The sequence below is a fragment of the Apodemus sylvaticus genome, chromosome 3 (assembly GCF_947179515.1).
Source record: "Apodemus sylvaticus chromosome 3, mApoSyl1.1, whole genome shotgun sequence".
Lineage (NCBI taxonomy): Eukaryota > Metazoa > Chordata > Mammalia > Rodentia > Muridae > Apodemus > Apodemus sylvaticus.
Window position 1 is genome coordinate 122707072 of NC_067474.1, and position 24622 is coordinate 122731693.

A 24622-nucleotide genomic window follows, 5' to 3' on the forward strand; every position below is an offset into this window, starting at 1 on the left:
TCTTTTTGCCAAGTTCCTAGACTGAAATGTCAATAATTCTTTGCGCAAGAAACTCTGTTAAGGCTCACAGATGTCTGGAAGGGGTCTCTGGAGTTTATCTGATCCATCTCTGGCACACGCCTCGTGAATTCTCTTTAAGCAGCTTCTGCACATTCAGAGAACAGGGGTCACTGGTGTCCTTCTAATACTGCTTCATATAGGACTGGAAGGTGGCTGGGGGTGGGGCTCAGTGGCTGGGGGTGGGGCTCAGTGGCAGAGTGTGTACCTAGCAGCTCTATGCCCTGGGTTGCATTCCCAGAAGCAAAAGCAAACAACTAACAGAGACAGACACCATGTGCAATTTGAAAACTGCTTGTTCTGGCTTGTCTCCCTGGCCCTTAAAGCAGTCATGCTCACTGGCCGGAGGTGGCACTGGCCGGAGGTGGCACTGGCCGGAGGTGGCACTGGCCTGGGAGGCACCTCATTCCATTTCCGTTTGACTTTACACATTGACACTGCTGCCTTCCTTCTCTCTGCTGAACGCCATTCCTAAGGTTCCTTGGTTCTGCCCCTACCCCCCACTTGCTGTATGTAGGTGAGGTTCTGTTGTTCTCTCTGTCCAGAGTCCTCTTTCTTCAGCTGTCTTTCTCGTAGCTTTAGGTATACAGATCCTTAGTAAATGCTCTTGGACTGAACAGGGCTCTTGGTTTGCTTGTCTGTCTTTATATTGAAATCCTTGTGCAGCTGTTTTATTTGTGGTCTCAGGCTAGCCTTGAACTGTCAAGAATAACCTGAAACTCGACTATCCTTCTTCCTTTCCTTACCTCCGGAGTGCTGGGCTTTTAGGAATGAGCCATCATGCCTGGTTTACGGAATTCTGGGTATCAAAGCCAGACACTACCAACTGAGCTCCAATCCCAGGCCCAAGTTGTTTTTTTTAATATAGTTAGCCAAAAATATATACAATTTTTAAAAAAGAATCCAACTTGGTGGTCACCTACCTTTCCCCACAATTTCACTTTCTTCCGACTACCCCAGCAGAAGAAGATAGTAAGAGTGAAGGACTGTAGGGGTCTGAACCTCTTGGGCAGTCAGGAAAGGTATAGAAACTAAAGCAGTCATTGGATGTGACAGAGGTTGGCACAAAGAAATAAGTGCAGCAGGAATGGGGACCACACAAGAGGAAGGAAAGCACAGGAAGCCTGGATCTCCCATGAGCCTCTTGCTAAGGGGCCAGGGAGACAACCTCAAACACTAAGGGCAGGCCCTGAAGAAGGGAAATATGTGGGAGTCAAGGAAGGGACTCCCCTCTCTTTGTAGTAGGCAAAGAGTGGAATGTAGGCGCTATATAGGAATAGATCTTCCTGGTGCTCCTGGTATAGCTCATGGCCCTGGTGTTGACAAAGAGAAAGCAGCATGCAGACTGGATTGCCTCTGGACCAAAAAGTAGAACTGACCAGCTAACTGTGAGATGAGAAGGCATCAGATCAACCACCCAAGTTTTGGAAACCTTTTCTACTGTGCCAGGACTGCTCCCCAGGATTTCTTTTGAATTTCCTTGCCCTCAGGCCCCTCTCCAGCTAATGAGCCTCTGTATACAAACTTTATTTTCTCCAAGCTGAGCTGAGGGAATCCAGGAGACTGGAGTACTGGGCCAGGGGACAGAGGTGGCTTCTACTCAGACAGCCAATATATTCATTTTTTTGATTAATTTGTGAGCTATTGTCTATCACAGATTAGGCATAAAACTAAACAACCATTTAATAGTCATGTAAAGCAATAGGTGCACCAGGCAGGTGGTTTACTGCTGTAATCCGAGGGCTCTGGAGGCAGAGGCACAAAGATTGCTACGTACCAGGCTAGCCTGAGCTGTAGAGTGCACCCTTCACTGAGCAGGAAAGAGAAGAGGGAGAGAGAATATGCTAATGTTCTTTTTAAGTCCCAGTAAAGAATTATTACAGAAATGGAAGCCGTTTTGTCCATCCCTTATTTATATACACTTTTTCTAAAGCAGTGAAGATGTGGATCCTGTCTTAGGAAAGTCCCTTTGTTGGTACACTAGCTAGTTGATGTCAACTTGACACCAGCTAAAGAAAACCTCAATTGAGAAAACAACCACCAGACTGCTGGTGCATTTTATCGCTTTGGCAATTGATGTTGGGAGGGCCATCTCACTGTGGTTGGTGCCATCCATGGTCTGATGTCTTAGGCACCGTAGGCGAGCAGAGTAAGCAAGCCGTTAAGTATCAATCCTCCATGGTCTCTGCTCGGGCTCCTGCCCCCAGGTTCCTACCCTGTACTCCTGCCTTAGCTTCCCTCACTGATGGACTTATAAACTGTAAAGGGAAACGAACCCTTTCCTTCCCAATTTGTCTTGGTCATGGTGCTTATCACAGCAGTAGAAACCCGAAGCCAGAGGGCTTCCTCTTCCAAGCGAGGACCCCACAGTCCTTTGTAACTTGAGCCGGATAGTGAGCCTTCCAAAAGCTAGAGCTATGGAGGTGTGCATCAGAGTCTTAAATCTACGGGCAGCCTTTAACATTCTCCATTGTAAAGATGCGTTTGAGTAAAATAGATAAGGACTGAATAGAATACACAAAGATAAAGGTTTTCAGCCTTGCTGTTTGTAAGATAGGAAAGCTGCATCTTATTAAAACATACGATAGGGGGCTGGAGAGATAGATGCTCAAGGACACATTTGTGCACACAGTACCTTCTTTCTCAAAACCTGCTTTTGATAACAAAAAAAGAAAAAAGAAAAAAAAAAAAGAATGTCATCAAGGAAATAGTTATAATTGTTGACCTCAAACTGGAACGCATACCTGTTACTAAGAACTACAGAACTAGGGCTTTGGTGAAGGAGGAAGCTAAGAGCTGATGTGTAACCTCCGTGGGCTAGAGACTTAACGCCCCAGTTATAAAAGGCTTAGCCTGCAATCCCGTGAGTGCTGCCAGTGGCTTGCGGAAGATGGAGAATGACCGCACACAAGTTGGCTTGGATAACACAGAAGGGTAGGACTAGGGAACCAAAACGGAAACCAGGAAAGACGCATCAAAGAGACTTCCGGGTATGAGTGGCACACCAGCAAGCACGGGAGTGACTCAGTGGGTGGAGGGGTTTGCTGCTAAGCCTGGCTGTCTAGCTTGGAGTAGATTCTTCAAGGAAAGTTGGTTTTTGTTGGGGGTGGGAGTTGTTTGTTTTGAGACAGGATTTTGTGTAACCGAGGATGGCCTCAAATTCTTGATTCTCCTGCTTCCTGAGTATTGGGATTACAAGCTTGCATCTCATGGTGCCCAGCTGACGGATTCTTGTCAGGGTGATTTATCGGTTGTGCTCCTCAGAAGAAGCCTCTAGGGAAGTAAGGAGCAGCAGAGACAAAGGCCAACTCAAGATGGCTGCACCCAAAGTCTCCCTTTGTCCCAGTGTCACAGCAAACCTCAGAGTCTGAGAGGTGCAGAGTATGCTGCTCACCTACAACAAGGGACCAGCATTTGCACACTTCCCGCCCATTCTCAGCTGGAGGACAAGTCCCTTAGGTGTTCTGGTAAGATGGCTCCTGTCAGTTGAGGGCAGTTTTCAGGAACAGGGGTGCCTGTGAGCCCTCAGCAGTCAGTGCTCACAGCAGTTGCCACATGAGTCACTCCGGCCTCTGGGCAGAGCACGAGTGACATCCACAGAGGTGGCGCTTCTGCCAGGGCAGTCCTGGAATATCAGGGTTGGCCTCGTCTCTGGGAACTTGTTGGAGAGGCAGGGTCCTCATGTCACCTCCATGCCTACTGGACCCCAAATTCTGCAAGCAAGACGCAATTGTCTGGATTTTATTGAACCCTCTAGGTAGTTTTTAATGAATGTGCAAATGTGAGAACCTCTGCTATGGGGGCGGGTGACTGGAAACAGCAAAACAAGTAAAGTCCTGGGATAGTAAAGGAGATACAGAACATGTTTTGCAAGAGAAATTACAGAATTCCCAGACTCAGGTGACCCTCTGATAAGGTAGCTGGGACTGTAGGTAGGCACCTGCAGACTCCTGCCACTCCTGCTACTCCTGCATTCCAGGAATATTTGCTATAGGACAATCCACACTGGAGTAGGCGTTGGTAGAGTTGCTGGCCTTCAAGTATAAAAGGATCTATGGCTTTCCTGGCGGAATAAATTATTTAAGTGCCAGGAGAAATAAGTTAGGTTGACCTGAGTTGCCTCCTCTATAACTTAGCTGCCAGAAGATCATCTAACAGTGTCCGTCCATAAATCTCAGGTAGACATGGGGACATGAGATGCCTTAGCTCACCCCTCATGCTTTCAGCTGAAAGGCGACAGCTGGGTTTTGTGAACGTGTGAGGCTTCAGGGCAGAGGGTCCATGTGGCCTCTTTGGCAAGCTACTGGTAGCTTCAGTGAACTAAACTGTTAGGGATTCTAATCCTGGAGCCTTTTCTCAGTTAAGCAGCTAATGATATCTGATAAAATATGCACATACATGGAAAGGGGAAAGAATCTCTGTTCATGTGTCATTAGCCCAGGCTATCCTAAAAGACACTATATACAGCCCAGGCTGGTCTTGACTTGAAATCTTCCCATCTTGGCCCCCTTGGTGTTGGGATTATAAGAATGTGCTACCATTTCTGGGCTGAATATACTATTTTAATTGCCACTGTCCTGTCAGAATGTGGTGCGGGCTCAGAGTCCTCACATATAACCAAGCACTACGCAGGGCACCGCCCTCATGAATAAGGAAACTATGATATGGGAGCCCCCCCCCCCCTTTAAATGCAGCTGTAGGACAGTGGGTGTAGGACAGTGGGTGTAGCCCAGTGAGAGAGAGCACTTGTGTAGCATGCAGGAGGTCTGGACTAGATCCCATTAAACAAACAGAACTAACAAAGGGGAAGAAGTGTATACATAGTAACGCGTCAGAGCACAGTCTAAGAATGGAGCCGTGGAGAACTCTGAGTGCTTGTGAGAAAATGCCGAGAAAACAAGACAAGAATCTTGTGACCTCAGTTCCTTCAAAAACACCAAGTTGTTCTTGGGATGTGTTTTCAGGCACCTACCAGGTATAGCAGATAGGAGTGAGTTTACTTCAGCTGTTATTCATGTCTCTGTGGAAAAATAGTTTTGTGCCTGTGGCTTGTCCTTATGATTGAATATCTCACCTGTCGGCCTTGTTGGAGGAAGTGTGTCACTAGGGGTGGGGTTTGGGGTTTCAAATGCTCAAGCCAGGCCCAGTGTCTTTTTCTTCCTGCTGCCTGCCAATTCAGCTGTAGAACTCAGCTACCCCTCCAGCACCTTTAGCTGCCATGACTATAAGGGACTGAACCTCTGAAACTGTGAGCCAGCCCCAGTTAAATGTTGCCTTTATAAGAGTTCTGTGGTCATGGTGTCTCTTCATATATATCTTGCCCATCCTGCATTGTTCTACACCCAGAAAAGAATCAGTTCTCTGTGTATATATACATGGTTTTTCGAGATAGGGTTTCTCTGTATAGCCCTGGCTGTCCTGGAACTCATTCTACACATCATGCTGGCCTAGAACTCAGAAATCTGCCTGCCTCTGCCTCCCAAGTGCTGGGATTAAAGACATGGGCCACCACCGCCCGGCATGGAGGTCTATTTAATTGTAAGAATTTGGTCTCAGCCACTAGCATTTGTTGACAGCCGGGTGTTTGCTATGCTTCACAGACAAAGACTGAGGGAGTGTGGGAAGTGGTCCAGAGGCTGCACCTTACCCAGTGCAGCGGAAGGGAAGAAAGGCAGTGCCCCTTTTCTTCATCAGTCTGGCCATTCTTGAAACTGTCCACTCTCAGGATCACCACACAGACCCATGCCCGGGTTATTAAGTTATAGAGCAGTGCAGAGAATCTTTATTCAGTGGCCATATTGTCCGTTCACACACTCTGGCTCTGAAAAAAAAGGAGGACCCGAGGAGGCAGATGTGGGACAGTGGGACTGTAGCAGCACTTGCACTCTGTGATGCTTTCTCTGGTCCAGTCATAGCTCTGAGGTGACACTCATGAATCTTTTGGGGAGACACTACTCAGGTCCTGTTTTATCCTTCAGGATATTGAGGCAGCCTAACCAATGTCACAGGATCAGTTGGAACAGATCCAGGACTCTGTCCTCTACAAATCTCAGTGCGTGGTTTATTAGCTCAGAGAACTCACACTACCCTGAGCCCTGACTCCCTCATCTACAAATGGGGATAAATGGTATCCTTTGGCAGGGGGAGAAAGAAATTATGTGAGAATACAGCTGAAGGTGCCTATGCTAAGTAGATGATTAATAACTAACATGTAGTTTGTTTATTTGTATGTCTGAGACAGAGTCTTACTATGTAGCCCAGGCTGGCTTCAGTGAGGAACTTCCTGCTTCACCCTCCCCCATGGTGTGGACTACACCAGCATATTTATTTTTATAGCAGACATGTCTGTAATCCCAGTACTTGGTAGACAGGAGGATCAGGACATTGAGGATAGCCACAGCTACTCTAGAGTTTGAGGCTGGTATGAGTATTTGCATGACTATAAGGGCACCATGTGTGCCTGGTACCCAAGAAGGCCAGAAGAGGCATCACAATCACCTATACTTAGTGAGTTATATACTTAGTGAGTCTCCATGGGGGTGTTAGAAGCTGAACTCAGATCCTCTGTGATAGCAAGTGCTCCTAACCACTGAGCCATCTCTAGTCTTTATTGCTATTATTTAGGATTTTTTGAGTGTGTGTGTCTGTGTGCATTCTGTCTTGTGTTTCAGAGTATCATCATAGACGGGAAGAGGTTGTCAGATCCCTTAGAGCTGGGTTACAGGTGTTTGTGACCATCTGACATGGGTGCCAGAAGCAAGACTCAGCCTTCTGCCAGAATAATGAGTGTTCTCAACTGCTGAGCCACTTCTCCAGGGTCCTTCCCGCTTTTGAAATATAATCTCACCGTGTAGCCCTGGATGGCCTGTAACTCCTTGTGTAGACCAGGCTGGTCTTGAACTCGCAGAGATGCAAATGCCTCTGCGTCCTGAGTGCTGGGATTTAAGATGTGGAGCGGCATGCTTGACCTGATTGTTTTTTAAAGGTTAAAGCAGTCAAGTGCAGTGGCGCGTGCCTTTAACCCCAGTATTTGGAAGTAGAGGCAGAAGGATCAGGAATTTGAGAATAGCTGTGACTACCCTAGAATTTGAGGCCAGCCTGAGCTACATGAGTCACTGTCTAAATAAAATGAAATAAACCAAGTACTTACAAGAGTAAAATAGTTTGATAAAGTTATACCTTGAGTCCTAGCCACTGAGTCAGGATTGTAAATTCACAGCCATTCTGGACTATATAACCAGATCCTGACTCAGCTAAATCAATACATAAATGCAGTGCTAAAGTATTGGGTGTCGCCCCTAAGGCAGAGTCAAGGAGGAACTGTTTATATGCTGGCAAAATATTTCCCACGTCCATTTGCTCATCACCTTTAAAGGTACTTGGTTGTGATGTGAACAGCTACATCCCTTCCACAACACTTCACAGGACAATACGTTTGGCGTGCACCACATGTGGGTGCTCTCCCTCCAGAAACGGGGTCCCTCCAGCAAACGATGCCTTAGCTGGTTACATCACACATGGGCTATTAGTACAGACGACAGAGCAGGCCTACACAAGTCAGAAAAGAAGAGGGAAGGATCACGCTGGAGCCACTCAAAAATAGCCTGACAGATTTTAATCGTTAGCTTGTTGCATCTTCGGACATTTTGAAAAATCAAGTCACAGCTGTGTGAACTTTACACTGTGACCATCATACACAAATATAAGAAGAAGCAGACATGACAGATGAACCCATGGCTACTCATCAGTCCAATGCCATCTAATAAGAAAGACCAGTAAGAGGCTGCGAGCCAGGAGGACAGAGTCACCACAGGGCCTAAACGGCAGCTTTTGCTGGAGCCTGTGATTGGGTTTAGTTAAAGTTAGAAAGCGTTTGTGTCAGTACCAGAGAGCCAGCTTTCTGTGCAATCTATTCCAAGATGGTAGAGGGAGTAGAAGTAGATTATATGTTGCCATGGAAACACCTATCACCAACAATATCAATGAATTTCAATCTTTCGACCAGAGAAGTGTTCCTGATGTCTTTGGTTGCTACAGGTAGAAATACGCCTGCCCTCTGGCCTGGTACTGAACAACCCAGTTCAGCATTTTAAACAATTAGTTCTACAAGTGGCAAAATTGGACAAAAGGATTGAACTCTTGACGTCACCATCACACGTCACCACACTTCAGAAGTCTGTCAGCCAAGCATGAGTGCCCTGCTACAGAAGGTGTATACACTGGATTGGTCTCCACTGTGGAAGCAGTGCAGAGCTGTAACTCACTTCTGCTAACAGCTCAGTATTGCTTTATTTCTGGTTGTAGCAGTTTGTGGCGTGAGCTGCATTGCCTCCAGAGTAGTTATTTGCTTAGATCAGAAAAATCTGAGCTAATAATTCATCTGGGAACACAGGTCAAAGACAAAAGACATCTGTACTGGTGTGGAGGAGTACCAATCTTGGGGAGCCTTCCTGATGGTGCCCTAGAGCTGAGGCGCGTGTCCAGGCGGAGGGCAAAGCTTTTCCAGAACAGTTCGGACCTCCTCAGGATTGTAGTTCCAAGGGCCAGGTTTGCCCTGCAAGAGAGGTGAGGCAGGCATCAGAGGTCTCACTCTCCAATGCCTGTCATGTCTAGGGAGTGGCTAATGATATCTATGTGGGAGTTGTCAACACAGGACAGTTACAGCCTTGAGGTGGATCAGGCTACTCAGAGAAATTGTAGAGAGTGGCTCCATCCCTGAGCAGCCTGCCTGTTCTGACAGCCCACACTTTGTCCTCAACATCTTTGTGTCTTAATACCAGATGTGGATTGCTGGGGATTCAGAGATTTGGCTCATGAAGTAAAAATATTTACTACCTAGCTCATTAATAGAAAGGTGTCGCTGACCCCTGCTCTGGAGTTGTTGTTTTTTTTTTTTTTAAAGATTTATTTATTTTATATATGTGAGTACACTGTTGCTGTCTTCAAACACACCAGAAGAGGGCATCAGATCCCATTACAGATGCTTGTGAGCCACCATGTGGTTGCTGGGATTTGAACTCAGGACCTCCAGAACAGTCAGTGTTCTTAACCACTGAGCCATCTCTCCAGCCCCTGCTCTGGATTCTTATAGCACTTGCGACACTGTTAGCCTGTCCCCTTCCTCTGTGTGTGTATTGTGTGTGTCTGTGTGTGTGTGCATTCATGGACTCCACAAGAAGGCGTGGCTTCCTGTGGAGGTGGAGTCACAGATGCTTGTGAGCTTCCCGTTGGGAACTGAAATTGGATCCTGGGAAATGCAGCCTCTTAACTGCTTTTCCAGCTCCATGTTTGCTTTTTGAGATATGGTCTCTCACTGGTCTGGAGCTTACCAATTAGGCTAGACTACCTGGCCACGGAGCCCCTGAGACCTGCCTGTTTGCCGTCTTAGCATTCCAGTAATGATGTCTGTGTCAAGTAGCTTTGAAACCAGGCTGAGTCTGTTTCCAAGGCATTCTCCTGTTTCATTTCCAGCTTCTCGTCAGCAGGTCACCTCAGCAGTGATAGGTCCAGAGCCTTCCTCTACTGCTTGCCTGGTGACCTTGAGCAAGCCATTCCTTCTCTGAAAATCATGTATAAAATGGAACCATTTTCTACTCAGCCAAGGGCTAGTGAGACAGCTCTGTGGGTGAATGTGCCTGATGGGACGCCCAACAACCTTAGTTTCCTCCTCAAGACTCATCTGGTGAAAGGAGAAACTGACCCCACACAAACTACCCTCGGACCCTCCCACCACAGTGCCATGCTACACCCAAGACAAATTCAAATGTAATTTTAAACATCAAAACTAAAGGCTAGGTATGATGGTATGTGCTTTAATCCCAGCATTCGGAAGGCAGAGGCAGGTAGGTCATTGTGAGTTCAAGGCCAGCCTGGTGAGTTAAAGGACAGCTAGAGCTATGTAGAGACCCTGTCTCAAATAAATAAATAAATATAGATAGATAGATAGATAGACAGATAAATAAAAACTAAACAACACCAAGAGATAAAGAGTAAGCCAGACACTGGGTGCTGAAGAAGACAGGAGATTGCACCTCTAGTCAAATGCTAGCATGTTCATGGGCACCGCTTTACCAATCTCAAATTTGCATTTGTCACAAGTGTCACATTGGTCGCAAAGACCAATCTCAATTTGCAAAAGAGAAGGCAGGAAGGCTTTGAGGTGAGAGGACTCCCCCCCCCCCCCCTTACAAGTGCAAGAAGTAATGGAGTAGCGCTCTCCCTGGGATGGAATCCTCCTCCGCCCCCCCCCCCCCCACCAATCCCCTTGCCCTTCCCCAGACCCCTAAGCCTAGGTCATCACCTTGTAGCAGATCCTGCCCTCCTGTACCACATAGAGCCTCTCTGGCAGAGCTGCGTAGAGCTGGCTGCTCTGGTTCTGCATTGTGTCCACCACCACAGGGCACTGGGGGCGCCTGGCCAGCAGCAGGTGTGCCGCCTGCAGGCGGTCCTGGAGGCTCCGGTGCTGTCTGATGTCCACGTTGTTCTTAAAAGCCCAGCCATCTGCAAGAAGAAGATTAGACTGCAGCCGCACAGATGTGACATACAGTTCCCGGAGGCTAAGCCCGCCCTACATTTAACAGAAAACCTCACAAAAGCAGTGTCCTGTGGGAGAAATCGGCCAAGTCTCCTTTCAGAGATGAAGTGCAAGGCCACACAGAGTTACCCGAACCAAAGCACTGCTACCTGTGCGGCTGACTGGCAGGCCTCGGGCCTTCAATGAGAGATAGATGGACAAAGTGGCTCTTGATCTTTCACGTACCTTTGAACCACTGCGGGGCTTTGTTAGAGGAAGAAGCAGCCTGTCTGGGGTGGCAGCGGGAGTGGAGCCAGCTCCCAGCATGCCGAGGTTGGTGGTGGCTCAACTGAATTTAGAAGCAAAGGTCAGAGCAGCAATTATCTCAGTGTGAGCTAGTCTGGTGTCTAGTCCTGGTTCGGTCCCGTCTCCCCCCTTCCTCCACCCCCTCCCCACTCCCCATGACCCCCATCCTCACCCCCACCCCTGTGGGTTTCCAGCCTTGCCCTAGGCCCTCCAGGGACTGTTCTTAAGTGTGTGTTTTCACACCCTTCTCCATGACTTTTAGGTACTGGACAATTTAAGAACCACTATTCTGGCTGGGCAATAGTGTTGCATGCCTTAATCCCAGCATTCAGGAGGCAGAGGCAGAGGCAGAGGCAGGAGGGTCTACAGAGGCTGGCATGGTATACAGCTTTCCAGAACAGCCAGGAACATACTGGAAAAACCCATCTCAGAAACAAAACAAACCAAAACCAAAACCTACTGTTCTGGAATTTCAACAACTCCCCTCTCCTGTTTCTTACCACAGTGTTCTTCCCAAAATGCAGAACTGCACTTGTCATGCCCCTGCCTAGATCTTTTGATGGACTCCTATCACCCTCAAGCTAGATCCCAGGCTCCTAAAGCCTTTCCATTTTAAAGGTGAGCTCTTACAGGAAAGGCTCTTGTTTCTCTCTCCTGGGTCCAGCATGGGTTTGTGCACAGAACAAGAGCTTGTCGAATACAGCTGAGTGATTCTGCAAGGCAGCTGCTGCCCTTCTGTGTTTGAGTAGAGAACAAGTCTGGAAGTTGACTGAGGTCACATGGCCAGCTCATGATGGAGCAGGACCTATACCCGGGTCTAAAACCCGGTGACCATCCATCCCACTGCATTTTACCTGGATAAGCACAGCTAAGCCTGGCTTACTTTGGCTACAGACCCCAGCATCCGTAGGATTGGCGGACACTAGCTCTGTACATTTTCTCTCTGAAGTTCACGTCTAGTTCTCTCTGACTGATAGAACAAGCACCTCAGGGCAGGAGATGGGGAGGAAGAACTGTCTGTGGCGGGGGAGCAAGACGCAGAGGTGACAATTACAGGAAGCTTTTCCTCAGTGGCTCAGGTGGGAGGGCAGGTCTGAGTGACTCTGTAGAAAGGGTGACTTGTTGGGTGTCTTAGTCAGGGTTTCTATTCCTACACAACATCATGACCAAGAAGCAAGTTGGGGAGGAAAGGGTTTATTCAGCTTACACTTCCACATTGCAGTTCATCACTAAAGGAAGTCAGTACTGGAACTCAAGCAGGTCAGGAAGCAGGAGCTGATGCAGAGGCCATGGAGGGATGTTTCTTACTGGCTTGCTTCCCCTGGTTTGTTCAGCCAGCTCTCTTATAGAACCCAAGAATGCAGCCCAGAGATGGTACCACCCACAAAGGGCCCTCCCCCTTGATCACTAATTGAGAAAATGCCCCACAGTTGGATCTCATGGAGGCACTTCCCCCACTGAAACTCCTTTCCCTGTGATAACTCCAGCCTGTGTTAAGTTGACACACAAAACCAGCCAGAACAATCGACCCCTTGTCAACTTGATACACAAACACATCACTATTAAGCCTCAAACCTTACTTTCTTATTCATCCCCAAGATCTAAATTACTTTAAAAGTCCCACAGTCTTTGCATATTAAAAGTTCAATCACTTTAAAATGTCCAATACCTTTAAAATTCAAAGTCTTTTAAAAATTCAAAGTCTCTTAACTGTGGGCTCCACTAAAATACTTTCTTCAAGAGGGAAACATATCAGGGCATAGTCACAACCAAAAGCAAATCTCAAACTCAAATGGTTCAATGTCTGGGATCCAACTCACGATCTTTCAGGCTCCTCCAAGGGCTTGGGTCACTTCTCCAGCTCTGCCCTTTGTAGCACACAGCTTGTCTTCTAGGCTCTAGCTGCCTGTACTCCACTGCTGCTACTGTTCTTGGTGGTCATGGCATGGAACGGGCATCTCCAAAATGCTGCTATCTTCCACTGTAATTAGGCTTCACCAATAGCCTCTCATAGGCTCTCTTCATGGTGACAAGCCTCTGCTCCTATGCATGACCCCTTCAAGTCCTGGGCCATCAATTGCAACTGAGGCTGCACCTTCACCAGTGGCCTTCTGTGGCCTCTCACTGTGCCAAGAGCCTCAGCTGCTCTTCATGACCCCTTCATGCCTTCAAAACCAGTGACTGGGTGACTCTTACACGGTACCAAGTCCAGCCACAGCACAAAATACAACTGTGGCTATCTCTGGAACACAGCCTCTGTGCTCTCAGAAAACACTTCCCAGAAGATTTCATCTCAGTGATGCTGGTCTCTTCCTAATCACCGCTAATTTCTTAGCTCCAGCTAACCAGCATCAATAGTCCCAGTAACACAAAGGTTTGCTTTAGTGGTTCTGGTATCTTGTTACTCACAGCTGATTCTTCAGCCCCAGCTAACCAAAACCACAGAATCTTCACAATCAAAACATGGCCACTGTAATAGTCTTTAATCTTCCCTCTGAAATTTCACAAGCCAGGCCTCCATCTTCTGCAATGTGCTCAACATTATCTTCCAAGCTCCTACAGAACATTCCACAGAGCTCTTAACACAGAATGGATCATCTAGCCCAAAGTTCCAAAGTCCTTCCACAGTCCTCCCCAAAACATGGTCAGGTTGTCACAGGAATACCCCACTATGCTGGTACCAATTTGTCTTATTCAGGGTTTCTATTCCTGCACAACATCAAGAAGCAAGTTGGGGAGGAAAGGGTTTATTCAGTTTACACTTCTGCATTGCTGTTCATCACTAAAGGAAGTCAGGACTAGAACTCAAGCAGGTCAGGAAGAAGGAGCTGATGCAGAGGCCATGGAGGGATGTTTCTTACTGGCTTGCTTCCCCTAGCTTGCTCAGCCTGCTCTCTTATAGAACCCAAGAATACAGCCCAGGGATGGCACCACCCACAAGGGGCCCTCATCACTTGATCACTAATTGAGAAAATGCCCCACAGTTGGATCTCATGGAGGCACTTCCCCAACTGAAACTCCTTTCTCCGTGATAACTCCAGCCTGTGTCAAGTTGACACACAATACCAGCCAGTACACTGGGTCTGACTTCTGGACAAATGCATCTGGCATCAGAACCAGGAGTCAGTGCTAGGGTGACCCCAGCCTGCTACAGTTAGCAACTTGTTCTTCTGGAAATGAAAGCTGGATCCTCCAGGACTCAGTTCCTCAAAGCGTGGCCCCTAGGCCAGCTGCCCAGCTTCCCGGGCCACACACCAGCCCTCCAGCATCTGAACAGGATCTCCAGGTGACCTTATGGAAGTTTGAGAAGTGCCACCCCAGAACCTAGCCAGCTTTGGCTGAGCTCAAGCTGTCGTCTCTGAGACTGTCATAGCCCTGTCTCTTCTCAGCTATGGAGACTGGATCTCAGTGGACTGCCCAGGGCTGCTTCTCACAAAGAAATGCACTGCCATGTGCTGGAGCTCCTGCTGCCTAAACTGTCCTTTTCCCTTTCTTTGTTTTTTGTTTTGTTTTTTCAAGACAGGGTTTCTCTTTGTAGCCCTGGTTGTATTGGAACTCACTCTGTAGGGCAAGCTGGCCTTGAACTCAGAGATCTACCTACTGTGCCTAACAAGTGTTGAAATTAAAGGCATATACCACCACTGTCTGATGCATAAGCCATTCTTTGAAAATATATTTTATGGAAAAGTTTAAATATACATAAAACCACACAGGAGAGTGTGCTCATATCCACACACTTGTTACCCCATGATATTTAAAAATTCCCCCCAAATGTGAATGAGAATGGAAGCTGCCTATTAAATGTACACAGTATTAAGTTGAAAATTCTCAGGCGTTTGAGCACAGAGAAATAAAAATACAGTAGGCTTAGGTTGGGGCCTGGGAATATACGTTTTCAACAAGCAATCGAGGTGGCCCTGTTTTCAGGGACTTCAGTAGCACGCGAGGATACAGAGCACACTAAGATGCACACTATGTGGCCAAATGGGGTGGAAGCGGTCAGAGAGATCTCTGTGCTCCCCACTCGAGGGCAAATCAGCAAAGATTGAGCAGCCTGGGTGCTCATTCACCCAGTGTCAACAGAGCCCTGACTGGGACATGGCCCTACAGAGTCCTGGGAGACAAGTCCTCAGAACGCCTCCCCACCATGTGGAGAGGCAGAGGAATACTGGTTCCCCTCCACCAAGGAAGCCTTCTTCAAAATATGAATTTGAGATTAAGGCTAAATTTGAGGGTTCAGTCCCTATAAGTGCCAGAGAAATGGGGATATGCCTGATTATCCTACAGAGTTCAAGGAGCAAAATGTGGATGTTTCTAGAAAGAAGGTCTGTCCATCCAGTGTAAGGAAAACCTGTCTCACTGTTTCAACTTCCTTAGCATAGGAATAAGGTGTCTTATGGAAGCAGTGGTAATGTCATTGTTAGGGCTGGGAAGGAACTCCTATTTATCATGTAAGAAAGCGCTGTTCTGCAGCAGTGTGGTCCCCAGACCAGGGGTAGTAGCATTACCTAGAATGCAGCTCAGATCTGTGAAGGTGTCTCCTTCAGCAGTGTCCCCAGGAGTGTGGGGGTCACCAAAGTTTAACAAGCTATGATCCAGAAAAGCCATTGCCCTGTCCTTTTGATCTTAGGATATCACCTGAAAAATAGCTACAGGGTGGCCATTTTCACTGGTGCCACACCAAGTTTCAACAGCCCATCTTTATTACAATGTGCTCAAACCAGTTGCCCTTCCCCAAGTCCTCATGTAACTATGCCCCTCTTCAGACTTCTGCTCTGTGTGCTCTTGTTGAAAGCAGACTGTGGAGGGAGAGGCAGGGAAAGCCAGTTCTAGGATTCTCTGGTCCTCCCTTCTTTCTTCCCTCCCTCCTCCCTGTCCCAACTATAACGTGGGCTCTGACGACGGGAGAAAGGTAGAGCGGGAAGACTGGAGGCCGGAGCCTCTGTACCTGTGGCGTGAGCTTCTTCAATGTAAATGATGAGGAAATCGGCTGTGGAGGCAAAGTCCTCTATGAGTCTCTTGAACTGGTCAAATTTGAGGAGAAATGAAGGTCAGGTACAACTGCCAAAGTTCAACACCAGGGGCCTGCTGCCTGCAACAGAGGGAACCACAGGAACCGTGACTCGCATGTCTCCTTTCACGTGTACTGTCTTCCCTCCTGTGTTCGATTCTGTTCCTTCTGCCCCCCCACCCCCCCACCCCCGTGGGATGAGTCCTAAACACCATGACAGTCTAGATGGCGTGACTAGTGGGGGTTAGGGCTGGCTTCTACCTCTCTGAAAGCAGAGGTTTTATTAGGTTGTCTTGGTGACCACTAGATGCTAGATGGTAAACAAAATAAAAAAAAAAAAATTCTTCCCTGCAGACTGTAGTTATGAGGTGGGCAGACACCCATCCTCTATGAGATGTGATTGCTAATATTCAGGGTGGGTAGTTACTCCCCCCCCACCTTTTTTTGAGAGAATGTGTTATAGCCCTGGCTAGCCTGGAACTCACTATGTAGACCAGGCTGGCCTTGAACTCAGAGATCTGCCTCCTGAGTGCAGCCCCATGCCTGGCAATTCTCCCTCATTTTTACAAAGCACCGGAGTGTAACTTTAGGGACTTGCTTCAGCACGCACTCGCAGCAGGTCAGCGGAGGAGTTGTAATGAAGATGGGCTGCTGGACTTGGAGGTCGGTGCTCTTTCTACTCGAAGGACCTCTGTTCCCTCAATGGACATGAAAACACAGGCTCTGCAGGCGCTGGAACTGTGGCTCAGCACTTTAGAGCACCTTGATCTTGCAGAGTCCATTCTCAGCACCCACGTTAGGTGGCTCACAACTACCCACAATTCCAGTTCCAGGGCTCAGACATTCTCTTCTAGTCTCTGAAAGCACCAGGCACACAGGTGATGCACACACACATACACACACACACACACACACACACACACACACAAGATAGAAAATAGATCTTAAAAGGAATTTATACTTTACAGGATCAGTATGAAAATTAAGTAAGCTCATGCTGATAAGGGCTTAATACGGTGCCTGACCCACAGGAGATGCTCAGTAAATGTACGCTATTGTGAGGAGCTCATCCCAAAGGGAGCAGGGGTGGGAACAACCACTGCAAAACAGAAATCACTGAAAACAAAGCGAGAGCTGCTACGTTTGCTCTGCAGATTCTTTATGCTTCTGTGGTCTCTCATCACCCGGAAGGCGTGTTAGTTAGCTTCTATTTAGTGCCATAATCTCCTAAGCCTGAGGATGCTGGAAGGGTGACAACAGGCCCCTGTAGTCATTGCAGCCCCAGAGACCTCCTGCTCTGTGCCAGGAGCACAGAAGCTGAGCCAGCAGCTGCCCCTCCTGCCCGCCTGCCCTTCCTCCTACCAGGCATTGCCTTTCCTATTCCTGGATGTCCCAGGCACCTTTACGAGGTAGAGGCCTCTCCCTCTGGGTCCCTCCCAGTCACTTACCGAACTGCACAGTGTCAATGCCAGTTCATGACGGGGACAGCACCCTGCCCTGAGACTGGAGGATGCTCGCACTAGATCTTGCCTTTCTTGTTCAGTGCTCTTTGCCCCTTCTGGGGCAGAAGGTGACAGTAGTCACCCGTAGGAGCACGAAGGCACACCCAGAGATAGATGACCAAGTCCTGGAGAATAATGTGTCTCAGACATTCAGAAAAGGCTGCACTTCTGTGAGCTGAGGCTCCTGAGGACCAAGCCCCCAGAGCTCATTCATTGTCCCATAAAGCTTAACAACTCAATGCAGATTTGAAGATGAATTCGTGGTTTGGCATAGTGGTACAAGTGTGTAGTACCAGAACCCAAGTACCTCACCAGAACTGGGGAGGCTGAGACAGGTGAGTGCTGTGAGTTTGAAGCCAGTTATGTAGTGAGACCCTGACTCACAATACCACCCTCTATAAAAGATGACGTCAGGAGGAATCTCAGGCGAACTTCTGCAGAGTACTAAATCCCCAAGCACAGGCCTTTCTGACCATGGGAACCCTTGGTCTCAAGCCTACAAAGTCAGCTCTAGGCAGGAGCCTTCTTCAGCCACGAATAAGGAAAGCCCTGGGTGAACGAACCACTGTTGTAGCCTGAGGTTTCTGTGACTAACATTGAAGACCTGTTGAGCCCTAGCCACGCGTCTAGTCTATCAGAGGCTTGCTAGCCCTGCACAGTGACATGACCTGTTTGAGCAGCCACATCGCCCAAGCTCCTCCTTGCCCCTAAGGATTCATACTCTGTTCCCTGCTTTGAACAAATGCACATTCTGTTTATAAAGATTTATTCTGAATTTACAGTATGCCAGCGTTGCCACCACAGGCCGCAGTCAGTGGAGAAGGAAGCCAGTCGGGAATCTGCCTCTGTGTCCTTTGTGGTTTGTGTCCTTTATGGCCAGCTGAGAGACTGGCCATAGGCAATGAACAAGCAAGCAAAGCATTGTGGAACTGTGGTGAGTGTTATGAAAAAGATCAGAAAGGATGGCCACTGCAGACGGGCGGAGCAGGGAGGGCCTCCGGGGAGCTGCCGCCAGCCTGAGAGGTGAAGGGCTGGAGAAAGGAGGCAGGGCATGTCAGGCAAAGCCAGTCAGTGTTCAAAGTCCTCAAGGAGGGACAGAGCCCAGTTTGTTTAAGGACCTGCAAGACCACTGTCCGGAACCTGGCACCGAGGGTGGAGTTGGCAGAGACTGCAATGGGCTGGAGAAAGAGCTGCTGGGTTTTATTCTAGCTGTGGTAGAAAGTACCAGAGCTGTAAAGCGGGGGTGGGGCGGGTGTAAGCTATAATTCTTGCCCACCTGGCTCCTTAATCCTCTTTCTCATTTGGAATTCCTATTCTGCGTGTGACTGATAGGACAGTGTGCCCAGCCTTGCTCTCTGGAAGACCAGAGAAGCAGCCATGTCCCTGCCCTGGCAGCCAGGGGCAGGCAGCACTCCCCATTCATGTCTTTTATTCTGGAGTCACTGAGATAGAGCTCATTCTCAGCCTGGTAGTGGTACCTCAGGGGTGGCCGGCGGTACACATCCCAACCACGGTGACTGCCAGATGTGATCTAACTGTCCTTAAAAGGCAGCTTATATCCAAGTCTCCAGATGCTTTTAGTTCTCTGGAACCCAAGCAACTTCTCGTGTGTGTGTGTGTGTGTGTGTGTGTGTGTGTGTTTCTCTGTGTATATGTCTGCATGTGTGTGTTTATGTGTGCATGTGTATGTGTGGGTATATATGTATGTGTATTATGTATGTGTATTATGTGTGTGAGTGTGTGTTTGAGTGTGTATGTGTAGGTGTGTGGATGTATATGGGTGTGTGGATGTGGGTAGGTATGCCTGTGTAGAGGTCAGAAGACAATAACTTGCAAGCATCTATTCTTTCTTGCTACCATGTGGGCCTTGGGGATTAAACTCAAGTTGTTAGACTTGGCTACAGACACTTACACCCACTGAGCCATTTTGCCTGAACCATGGCACACTTGTGGAAAACTCGTACCCACACACATGTACATATATGCATACATGTACATAAAAACAAAATTTTAAATGTAATAAAATTATTTTTTAAAGGAAGCCAGAGTAGGGTCTGAGGCTTTCAAAAATCCCTAACTTCATGTCGCAATCAGATTCGCACTGGAGTGGCACACTGGCTGCCGTGTGGAGAAAAGACAGAGTGGGGATGAGAGTTGGGGAGCAGTACCGGACGGCACTGGAGAAGCGGGAGCCACCGCTAATGCACACGGGGAGAGGCAGAGCTGTAGAAAGAGCACACTGCCTGACGGTGGCCGAGGCGCCTCAGCTGTCTGGTGTCTCATGTCATCCCTTACACATCCTCCTTGCTATGCACGGGACTCGAAGCAGCTTGCATACATGGAAAAAGAGCAAGTACTAACCGAGGAAAGAGATCACGGCCTTCTGAAAGGCACAGAACAGGACAGGAAATGGACAGAGAGGCTCCAAGGTGCGTAGCACCTTGAAATTCACTTTACTTTTTGGCAATGTAGGATGTCAAAACCCAAGGCCTCACACATGCTGGGCCAGATAGTGAACTGGGTCCTCAGCATCCGCACATTCATTAGAACACAGCTATGTATTGACTCTGAGTTTTCTAGTACTCAGGTAAAGAGAGAAGAACAAGTAGTTACAGTGTCATAACTTGGCGCCAGCAGGTGGCTCTGCGGTAAGGAGGCTTTGCGGCCACGCCTGACAACTTCAGTTCTGTTCTCAGAACCCACATGGTAGGAGGAGGGAACCTGCTCCTGTGCGTCACCCCTTGATCCTCACACATGCACTGTTGCTTACACACATGTACACTCACACACACAAAGTACATTTAAAAAAATAAGTAAATAAATAAATGTTCAGCCTCCATGTAAAGGTAAGCCAGGCTGGTTTCTCTGCAGACAGGAAGCCCTCCTTCCTTATCTGGTTCACAAACTGTTTTTCTAGGAGGCCCTGGGAGGCCCCAGAGTGGGGGGGGGGCCCTCTCTGTCCCTGATGGTTGATTGAATAATGATTCCTCCCCATCTGACAGGGCCTTTGTAGGGGAGGCTCTGAGGCCAGTTGCTGACAAGTGTCTGGTCACTGGACTATAATGACCCTAGAGAATGGTTCTTCAGATGATAAGAAAACCGATTTCGAGTTAAGACCAGTTTTAAATGTCAGCTGTCTGGAATTTTGCTTTTAATGGGCAAAAAAGGACAGGCACATCTGTCTAATGATCTCAAGTGTGGTCAGCATGGCGATGAGCAGTAAGGACAAAGTCTACCTGGCAGCAGAAAGAGGAAGTGTGGGTGCTTGCGGCTGGCACACTGCTAGTGTCCACAGGCCACAGGCCACAGGCCATATCGTGAGGGTGTCAGGTAAGGACTCGAGGTTAGGTCTGCAATGTTGTATAAACAGGAAAATAGCTCCCGAGTGCGATTGGCCTGGGCTCGTGCTTCTTCCCATCCCCTCACCCGCCTCCTCCTGTCAGCGTGTGAGCCTCTGGCCCAGGCTCTCTCCGTAGAGAAGCCCCTCTTATCATTACTAGGTGATATCTCCTCTGTATACTTGGAGAGACAGCAGATCAACAGTTTCCTGGGTGCATGCGTGTGATGTTCAGGAGTATGTGCATACTGTGTGTGAATCTGAGGCCCGGTGTTCCGTGCAACAGTAGAAAGCAGGCCCGAAACACAAGCGGTTGCTTCTACCCCACTGAGAACTCGCTATGGGACTTTGAGTGGTCAGGTACCACTCTAGTCCTTTGCATCCGAAACAGTCCAGGGGTCACACTAGATTATCCATAAGAAATCTTCCTGGACTTCCAATGGGTAGCTAGCTCTAAAATGAGTTCTGTGTTTATACCCAAAGCATCCTTTGGCATGTCAAAGGCCTGGGAGTTTCTGAAGAACTATAGGATGACTTTGTAATTGACATTGAGGTGTGTGTGTGTGCCTATGGGTAGGAGACAGAACCCCTCCAGCTCTGGTCCCTCATGACTTCAGCAGCCTCCCCTTGCACCCAGTTTCCACATCTGGGAACTCACCTGCCCCTGCCCCTCCCCCTCTGTCCTCATATGCCCCAGAGCTTCAGGGCTGCTGGGCTCCCAGTGTCCTCCCTGCCGCCTCCCCAGTCACTCAGGCAGGGAGCCTGAGTTCTCCACAACCTTCTCCCCTCCTATTTTATCTCTCCCTCTGAGCTGTGAAGTGTGCTGGGGCAGAGACCAGTGACACTTGTGACTGGTTCACCCATGCCTGTGATTTCAATGTGCTGAAAATAACTTCATTTTATAAATGAAGGTTAGGTGGGCTATATCTGTCTCCAGTATCATTTGCTTTCTGATACAGCAGCAGGGATCAGGGACCTTTTCCTGAAAAGTGTGTGTGTGTGTGTGTGTGTGTGTGTGTGTATGCATGCATGCCTGCAGAGACCAGAAGAGGGCGGCAGATCCTGTGGAGTTAGTGGACGACATGGAGCTGGAGTTACAGGCAGCTGTGAGCTGCCCCACATGGATGCTGGGAACCAAACTCAGGCTTTCTAGAAGAGCAGCAGCCGTTCACAACTGCCAAGCCGTTCTCTCCAGTCCACTACATCCTACTTTCTTTATTTTAACCAGGGTCTCATGTAGCCCAGGCTGGCCTACAGCTAAGTAGAATGAGCTTGTATTTCTGATCTTGCCTCTACTTCTAGAGTTCGAAGATTATAGACACCTGACACCATGCCTGATTTGCTGAGCACTGTTTTGTTCTTATTTCTGGATTGGGATGAAACCTAGAGTCTTGTGTATGCTGGCAAACTCCCAAGCCAGGAGTTTTTGAGATAGCTCTCGTCATATACCCCAGGTTGGCTCTGAACTCCAATCCTCCTGCCTTTGCTTCCCTAGTGCTGGGACAACAGGTGTTTGCCACCACACCTAGAAAACAGAACTCTTTTTATCTGAGAGAGGACAGTTAACAGACATAGTGTGTCCCGTGCACTGGCCCTGGCGGCTTCCAGGGCGCTGCTCCCCAGATCGCTCTCCAGCACTCGGTTCTGCCCACGAGTGTCTGGCACACAGGAAACATCGTGTAAACCACTGCCCTCACTGTTCTCATTCTCAGTGCTGTGTGCTGACTGTTGGCTGAATAAATTAAGGTCCTCTTCATGTTACAGTTTAAATTCATTAATGAGAGGAGAGAGAGAGAGAGAGAGAGACTCTTGTTCTTCTATTACTTTGAACATTATCCTTCTCAGTCTACAAAAATCATATTCATTAGTTCCAAATACACCTCCTCCAGGAAGCCTTCCAAGTCCTGCAGGCAGGTCAGGCCCTCCTTGTCCCCTGCATGTCACAGGACCATTGAATTAGCTTGTTCTATTCATCTCTGCCATGGAACTGTAAAGCCCTTCCGTCTAGAAGGATCTTGCCTGAGCTCCTGATGTCTAGCTGACGTTCTGGCACACAGAGGACAGCCCCTGATCGTCCACGGGGTGCACTGTGAGCTGGATAGAAGAAGGCTGATTCTGAGTCTGACCTGACACTCAGTCAGTCAGCTTAGCCTCTCAGACCTCTCCATTCCCCTCTAGAATGAGGGGCTCCCACTAGGTCAACATTTCCCAAAGGGTGGTGTTAGGAATCAGCGTGACGATCAAAGGCCTTCCGAGAGGAGGTGGGGACATATTTTACAGAGCCTTTCTGGATGCTTCATGTGCCACTTGTCTTGTGGCAATCACAGGAGGCTGACACAGGATATGGGGGTTCCCAAACTGGTTTGCCCTGGAAACTCTACATTGTGAAGCTTATCTGAGGGGGCTTGGATTCCAAAGAACACAGAAAGCACTGGGTTATCCCCCTGTCTTGGCGCCCTGGGGTTAACTGAATCAAACAGCTCTTTCCCGGGGAGCTCTGCTGGGGGGGAGCAGGGGTGGCAGCACCTGGGTAGCAAGAGGCAGTTCTTTGAGGGAAGAGTCAGGCAGGGAAGCCTGGGTCCAGCAGGGAGACAGCGGTTCCCTCATTAGAGAGACCTGAAGTGGCATCTCAGAGGATGTGGCCTGAGAGCTGGACCCCGGTACGCAGGGGAAGGTGGCTGGCCACCCAGAAGGGTGTTCCAAATCATTAAACGGTGTCAGAAAGGCACACAGAAGTCAGGCCCAGGATGAGCAAACCCCACACAGGTCTAGCAGAGAGAGCGTGAAGGAATCCTGGGAATAACGTTGGGGTGAAAATTCCAAGCATGACTGTGGAATATTGTGAACACCAGCCCGAGCCCAGGGCTCCCCCTGAGCGCAGGAGGGAGATGCCGCAGGGTGCTGTGCTGGGTGATCTTGGGAAAGGGTGATCTGGCAGCTGTCGAGTGGAAGAAAGAGAGCAGAGAGACGGTTTGCCAGGGAGAGGAGTGGTGGGGACCAGTTAGGGTTTCCAGAACCCAAACAGACCATTATATCTGATGGAGAGGAGGATGGAGAACTGAGAGATCTCATAACTCATAAATTACTGTCCTGTGCCACATCAGACACGGGGCACTCCCCTGTGAATTTATAGACTGGTAAGGGTGGTGAAACATAGGTACCCACTCATATCTGCGAATTGTGTCAATAAAGCAAAATATAGGATGCTAGTTGGCACATATGAAGAGTAACCTGGGGAAGTCAGGGCGGGCTTCCTGTAAGAAGTGGCACTGTATATCAGACTGGAAGCTGAGGAAGATTTCACCAAATTACAGATGAATTGCTTACACCTAGGCGCTGGAAGGCCAGAGCACATGGCTTGTTATATGAACCCTGGGAAGACACCAGCCAAGAGAGAGAAAACCTGGGAGAGTCGCACCACTGAGCAGGAGGACGAGAAGTCACCCAGGAACAGCAGGAGGGATGACAGAAAGCTCGGTGCTTCCCATCCCACACCTCCACCCCAGCCATCCCCACTGCACTGAGCCCCTGAGCTCACCTTGAATGAAATCCCAGATGTTGCACTTCTGTCCTGAGAGGCGGACCACGGTGCAGTTGGGGGCCAGCCCCCCAAACTCAGCTCTGTCTTCCAGTCTCTGCCAGCGGACCTTCAGGACGAACCAGAAGTACTGGATACTGAAGAAGGTGGGGACCCAGTTGTCAGGGGCGAACCGGGGATTCCTGGCCATCCCGGTCTTTTGGCCCATGGCTAGGATGCTCTGCTTGACTCTGTCTGGGAACAGTGTCATTAGCACCTTGCCTACAGCCACCTCCAAGGCCACCTGCAGGAAGATCACAAGCCGCTTCAGCCACAGCCACAGCCACAGCCATGGCCGCTGCCAGGACAGCCCCATCTC

General features: G+C 48.7%; 1 protein-coding gene across 1 annotated transcript; it reads right to left on the bottom strand.

Moving 5' to 3' along the window:
* Positions 1 to 7734: 7734 nt before the first annotated feature.
* Dio1 (iodothyronine deiodinase 1) lies at positions 7735 to 24619 on the bottom strand. Its single transcript, XM_052175818.1, has 4 exons — positions 24265 to 24619; positions 15825 to 15968; positions 10358 to 10557; positions 7735 to 8611 (listed from the first exon to the last, which is right to left on the bottom strand). Exons 1-4 carry the CDS (start codon positions 24617 to 24619, stop codon positions 8519 to 8521), a joined length of 792 nt encoding a protein of 263 aa, XP_052031778.1. The 3' UTR covers positions 7735 to 8518.
* Between the last annotated feature and the right edge of the window lie 3 nt (positions 24620 to 24622).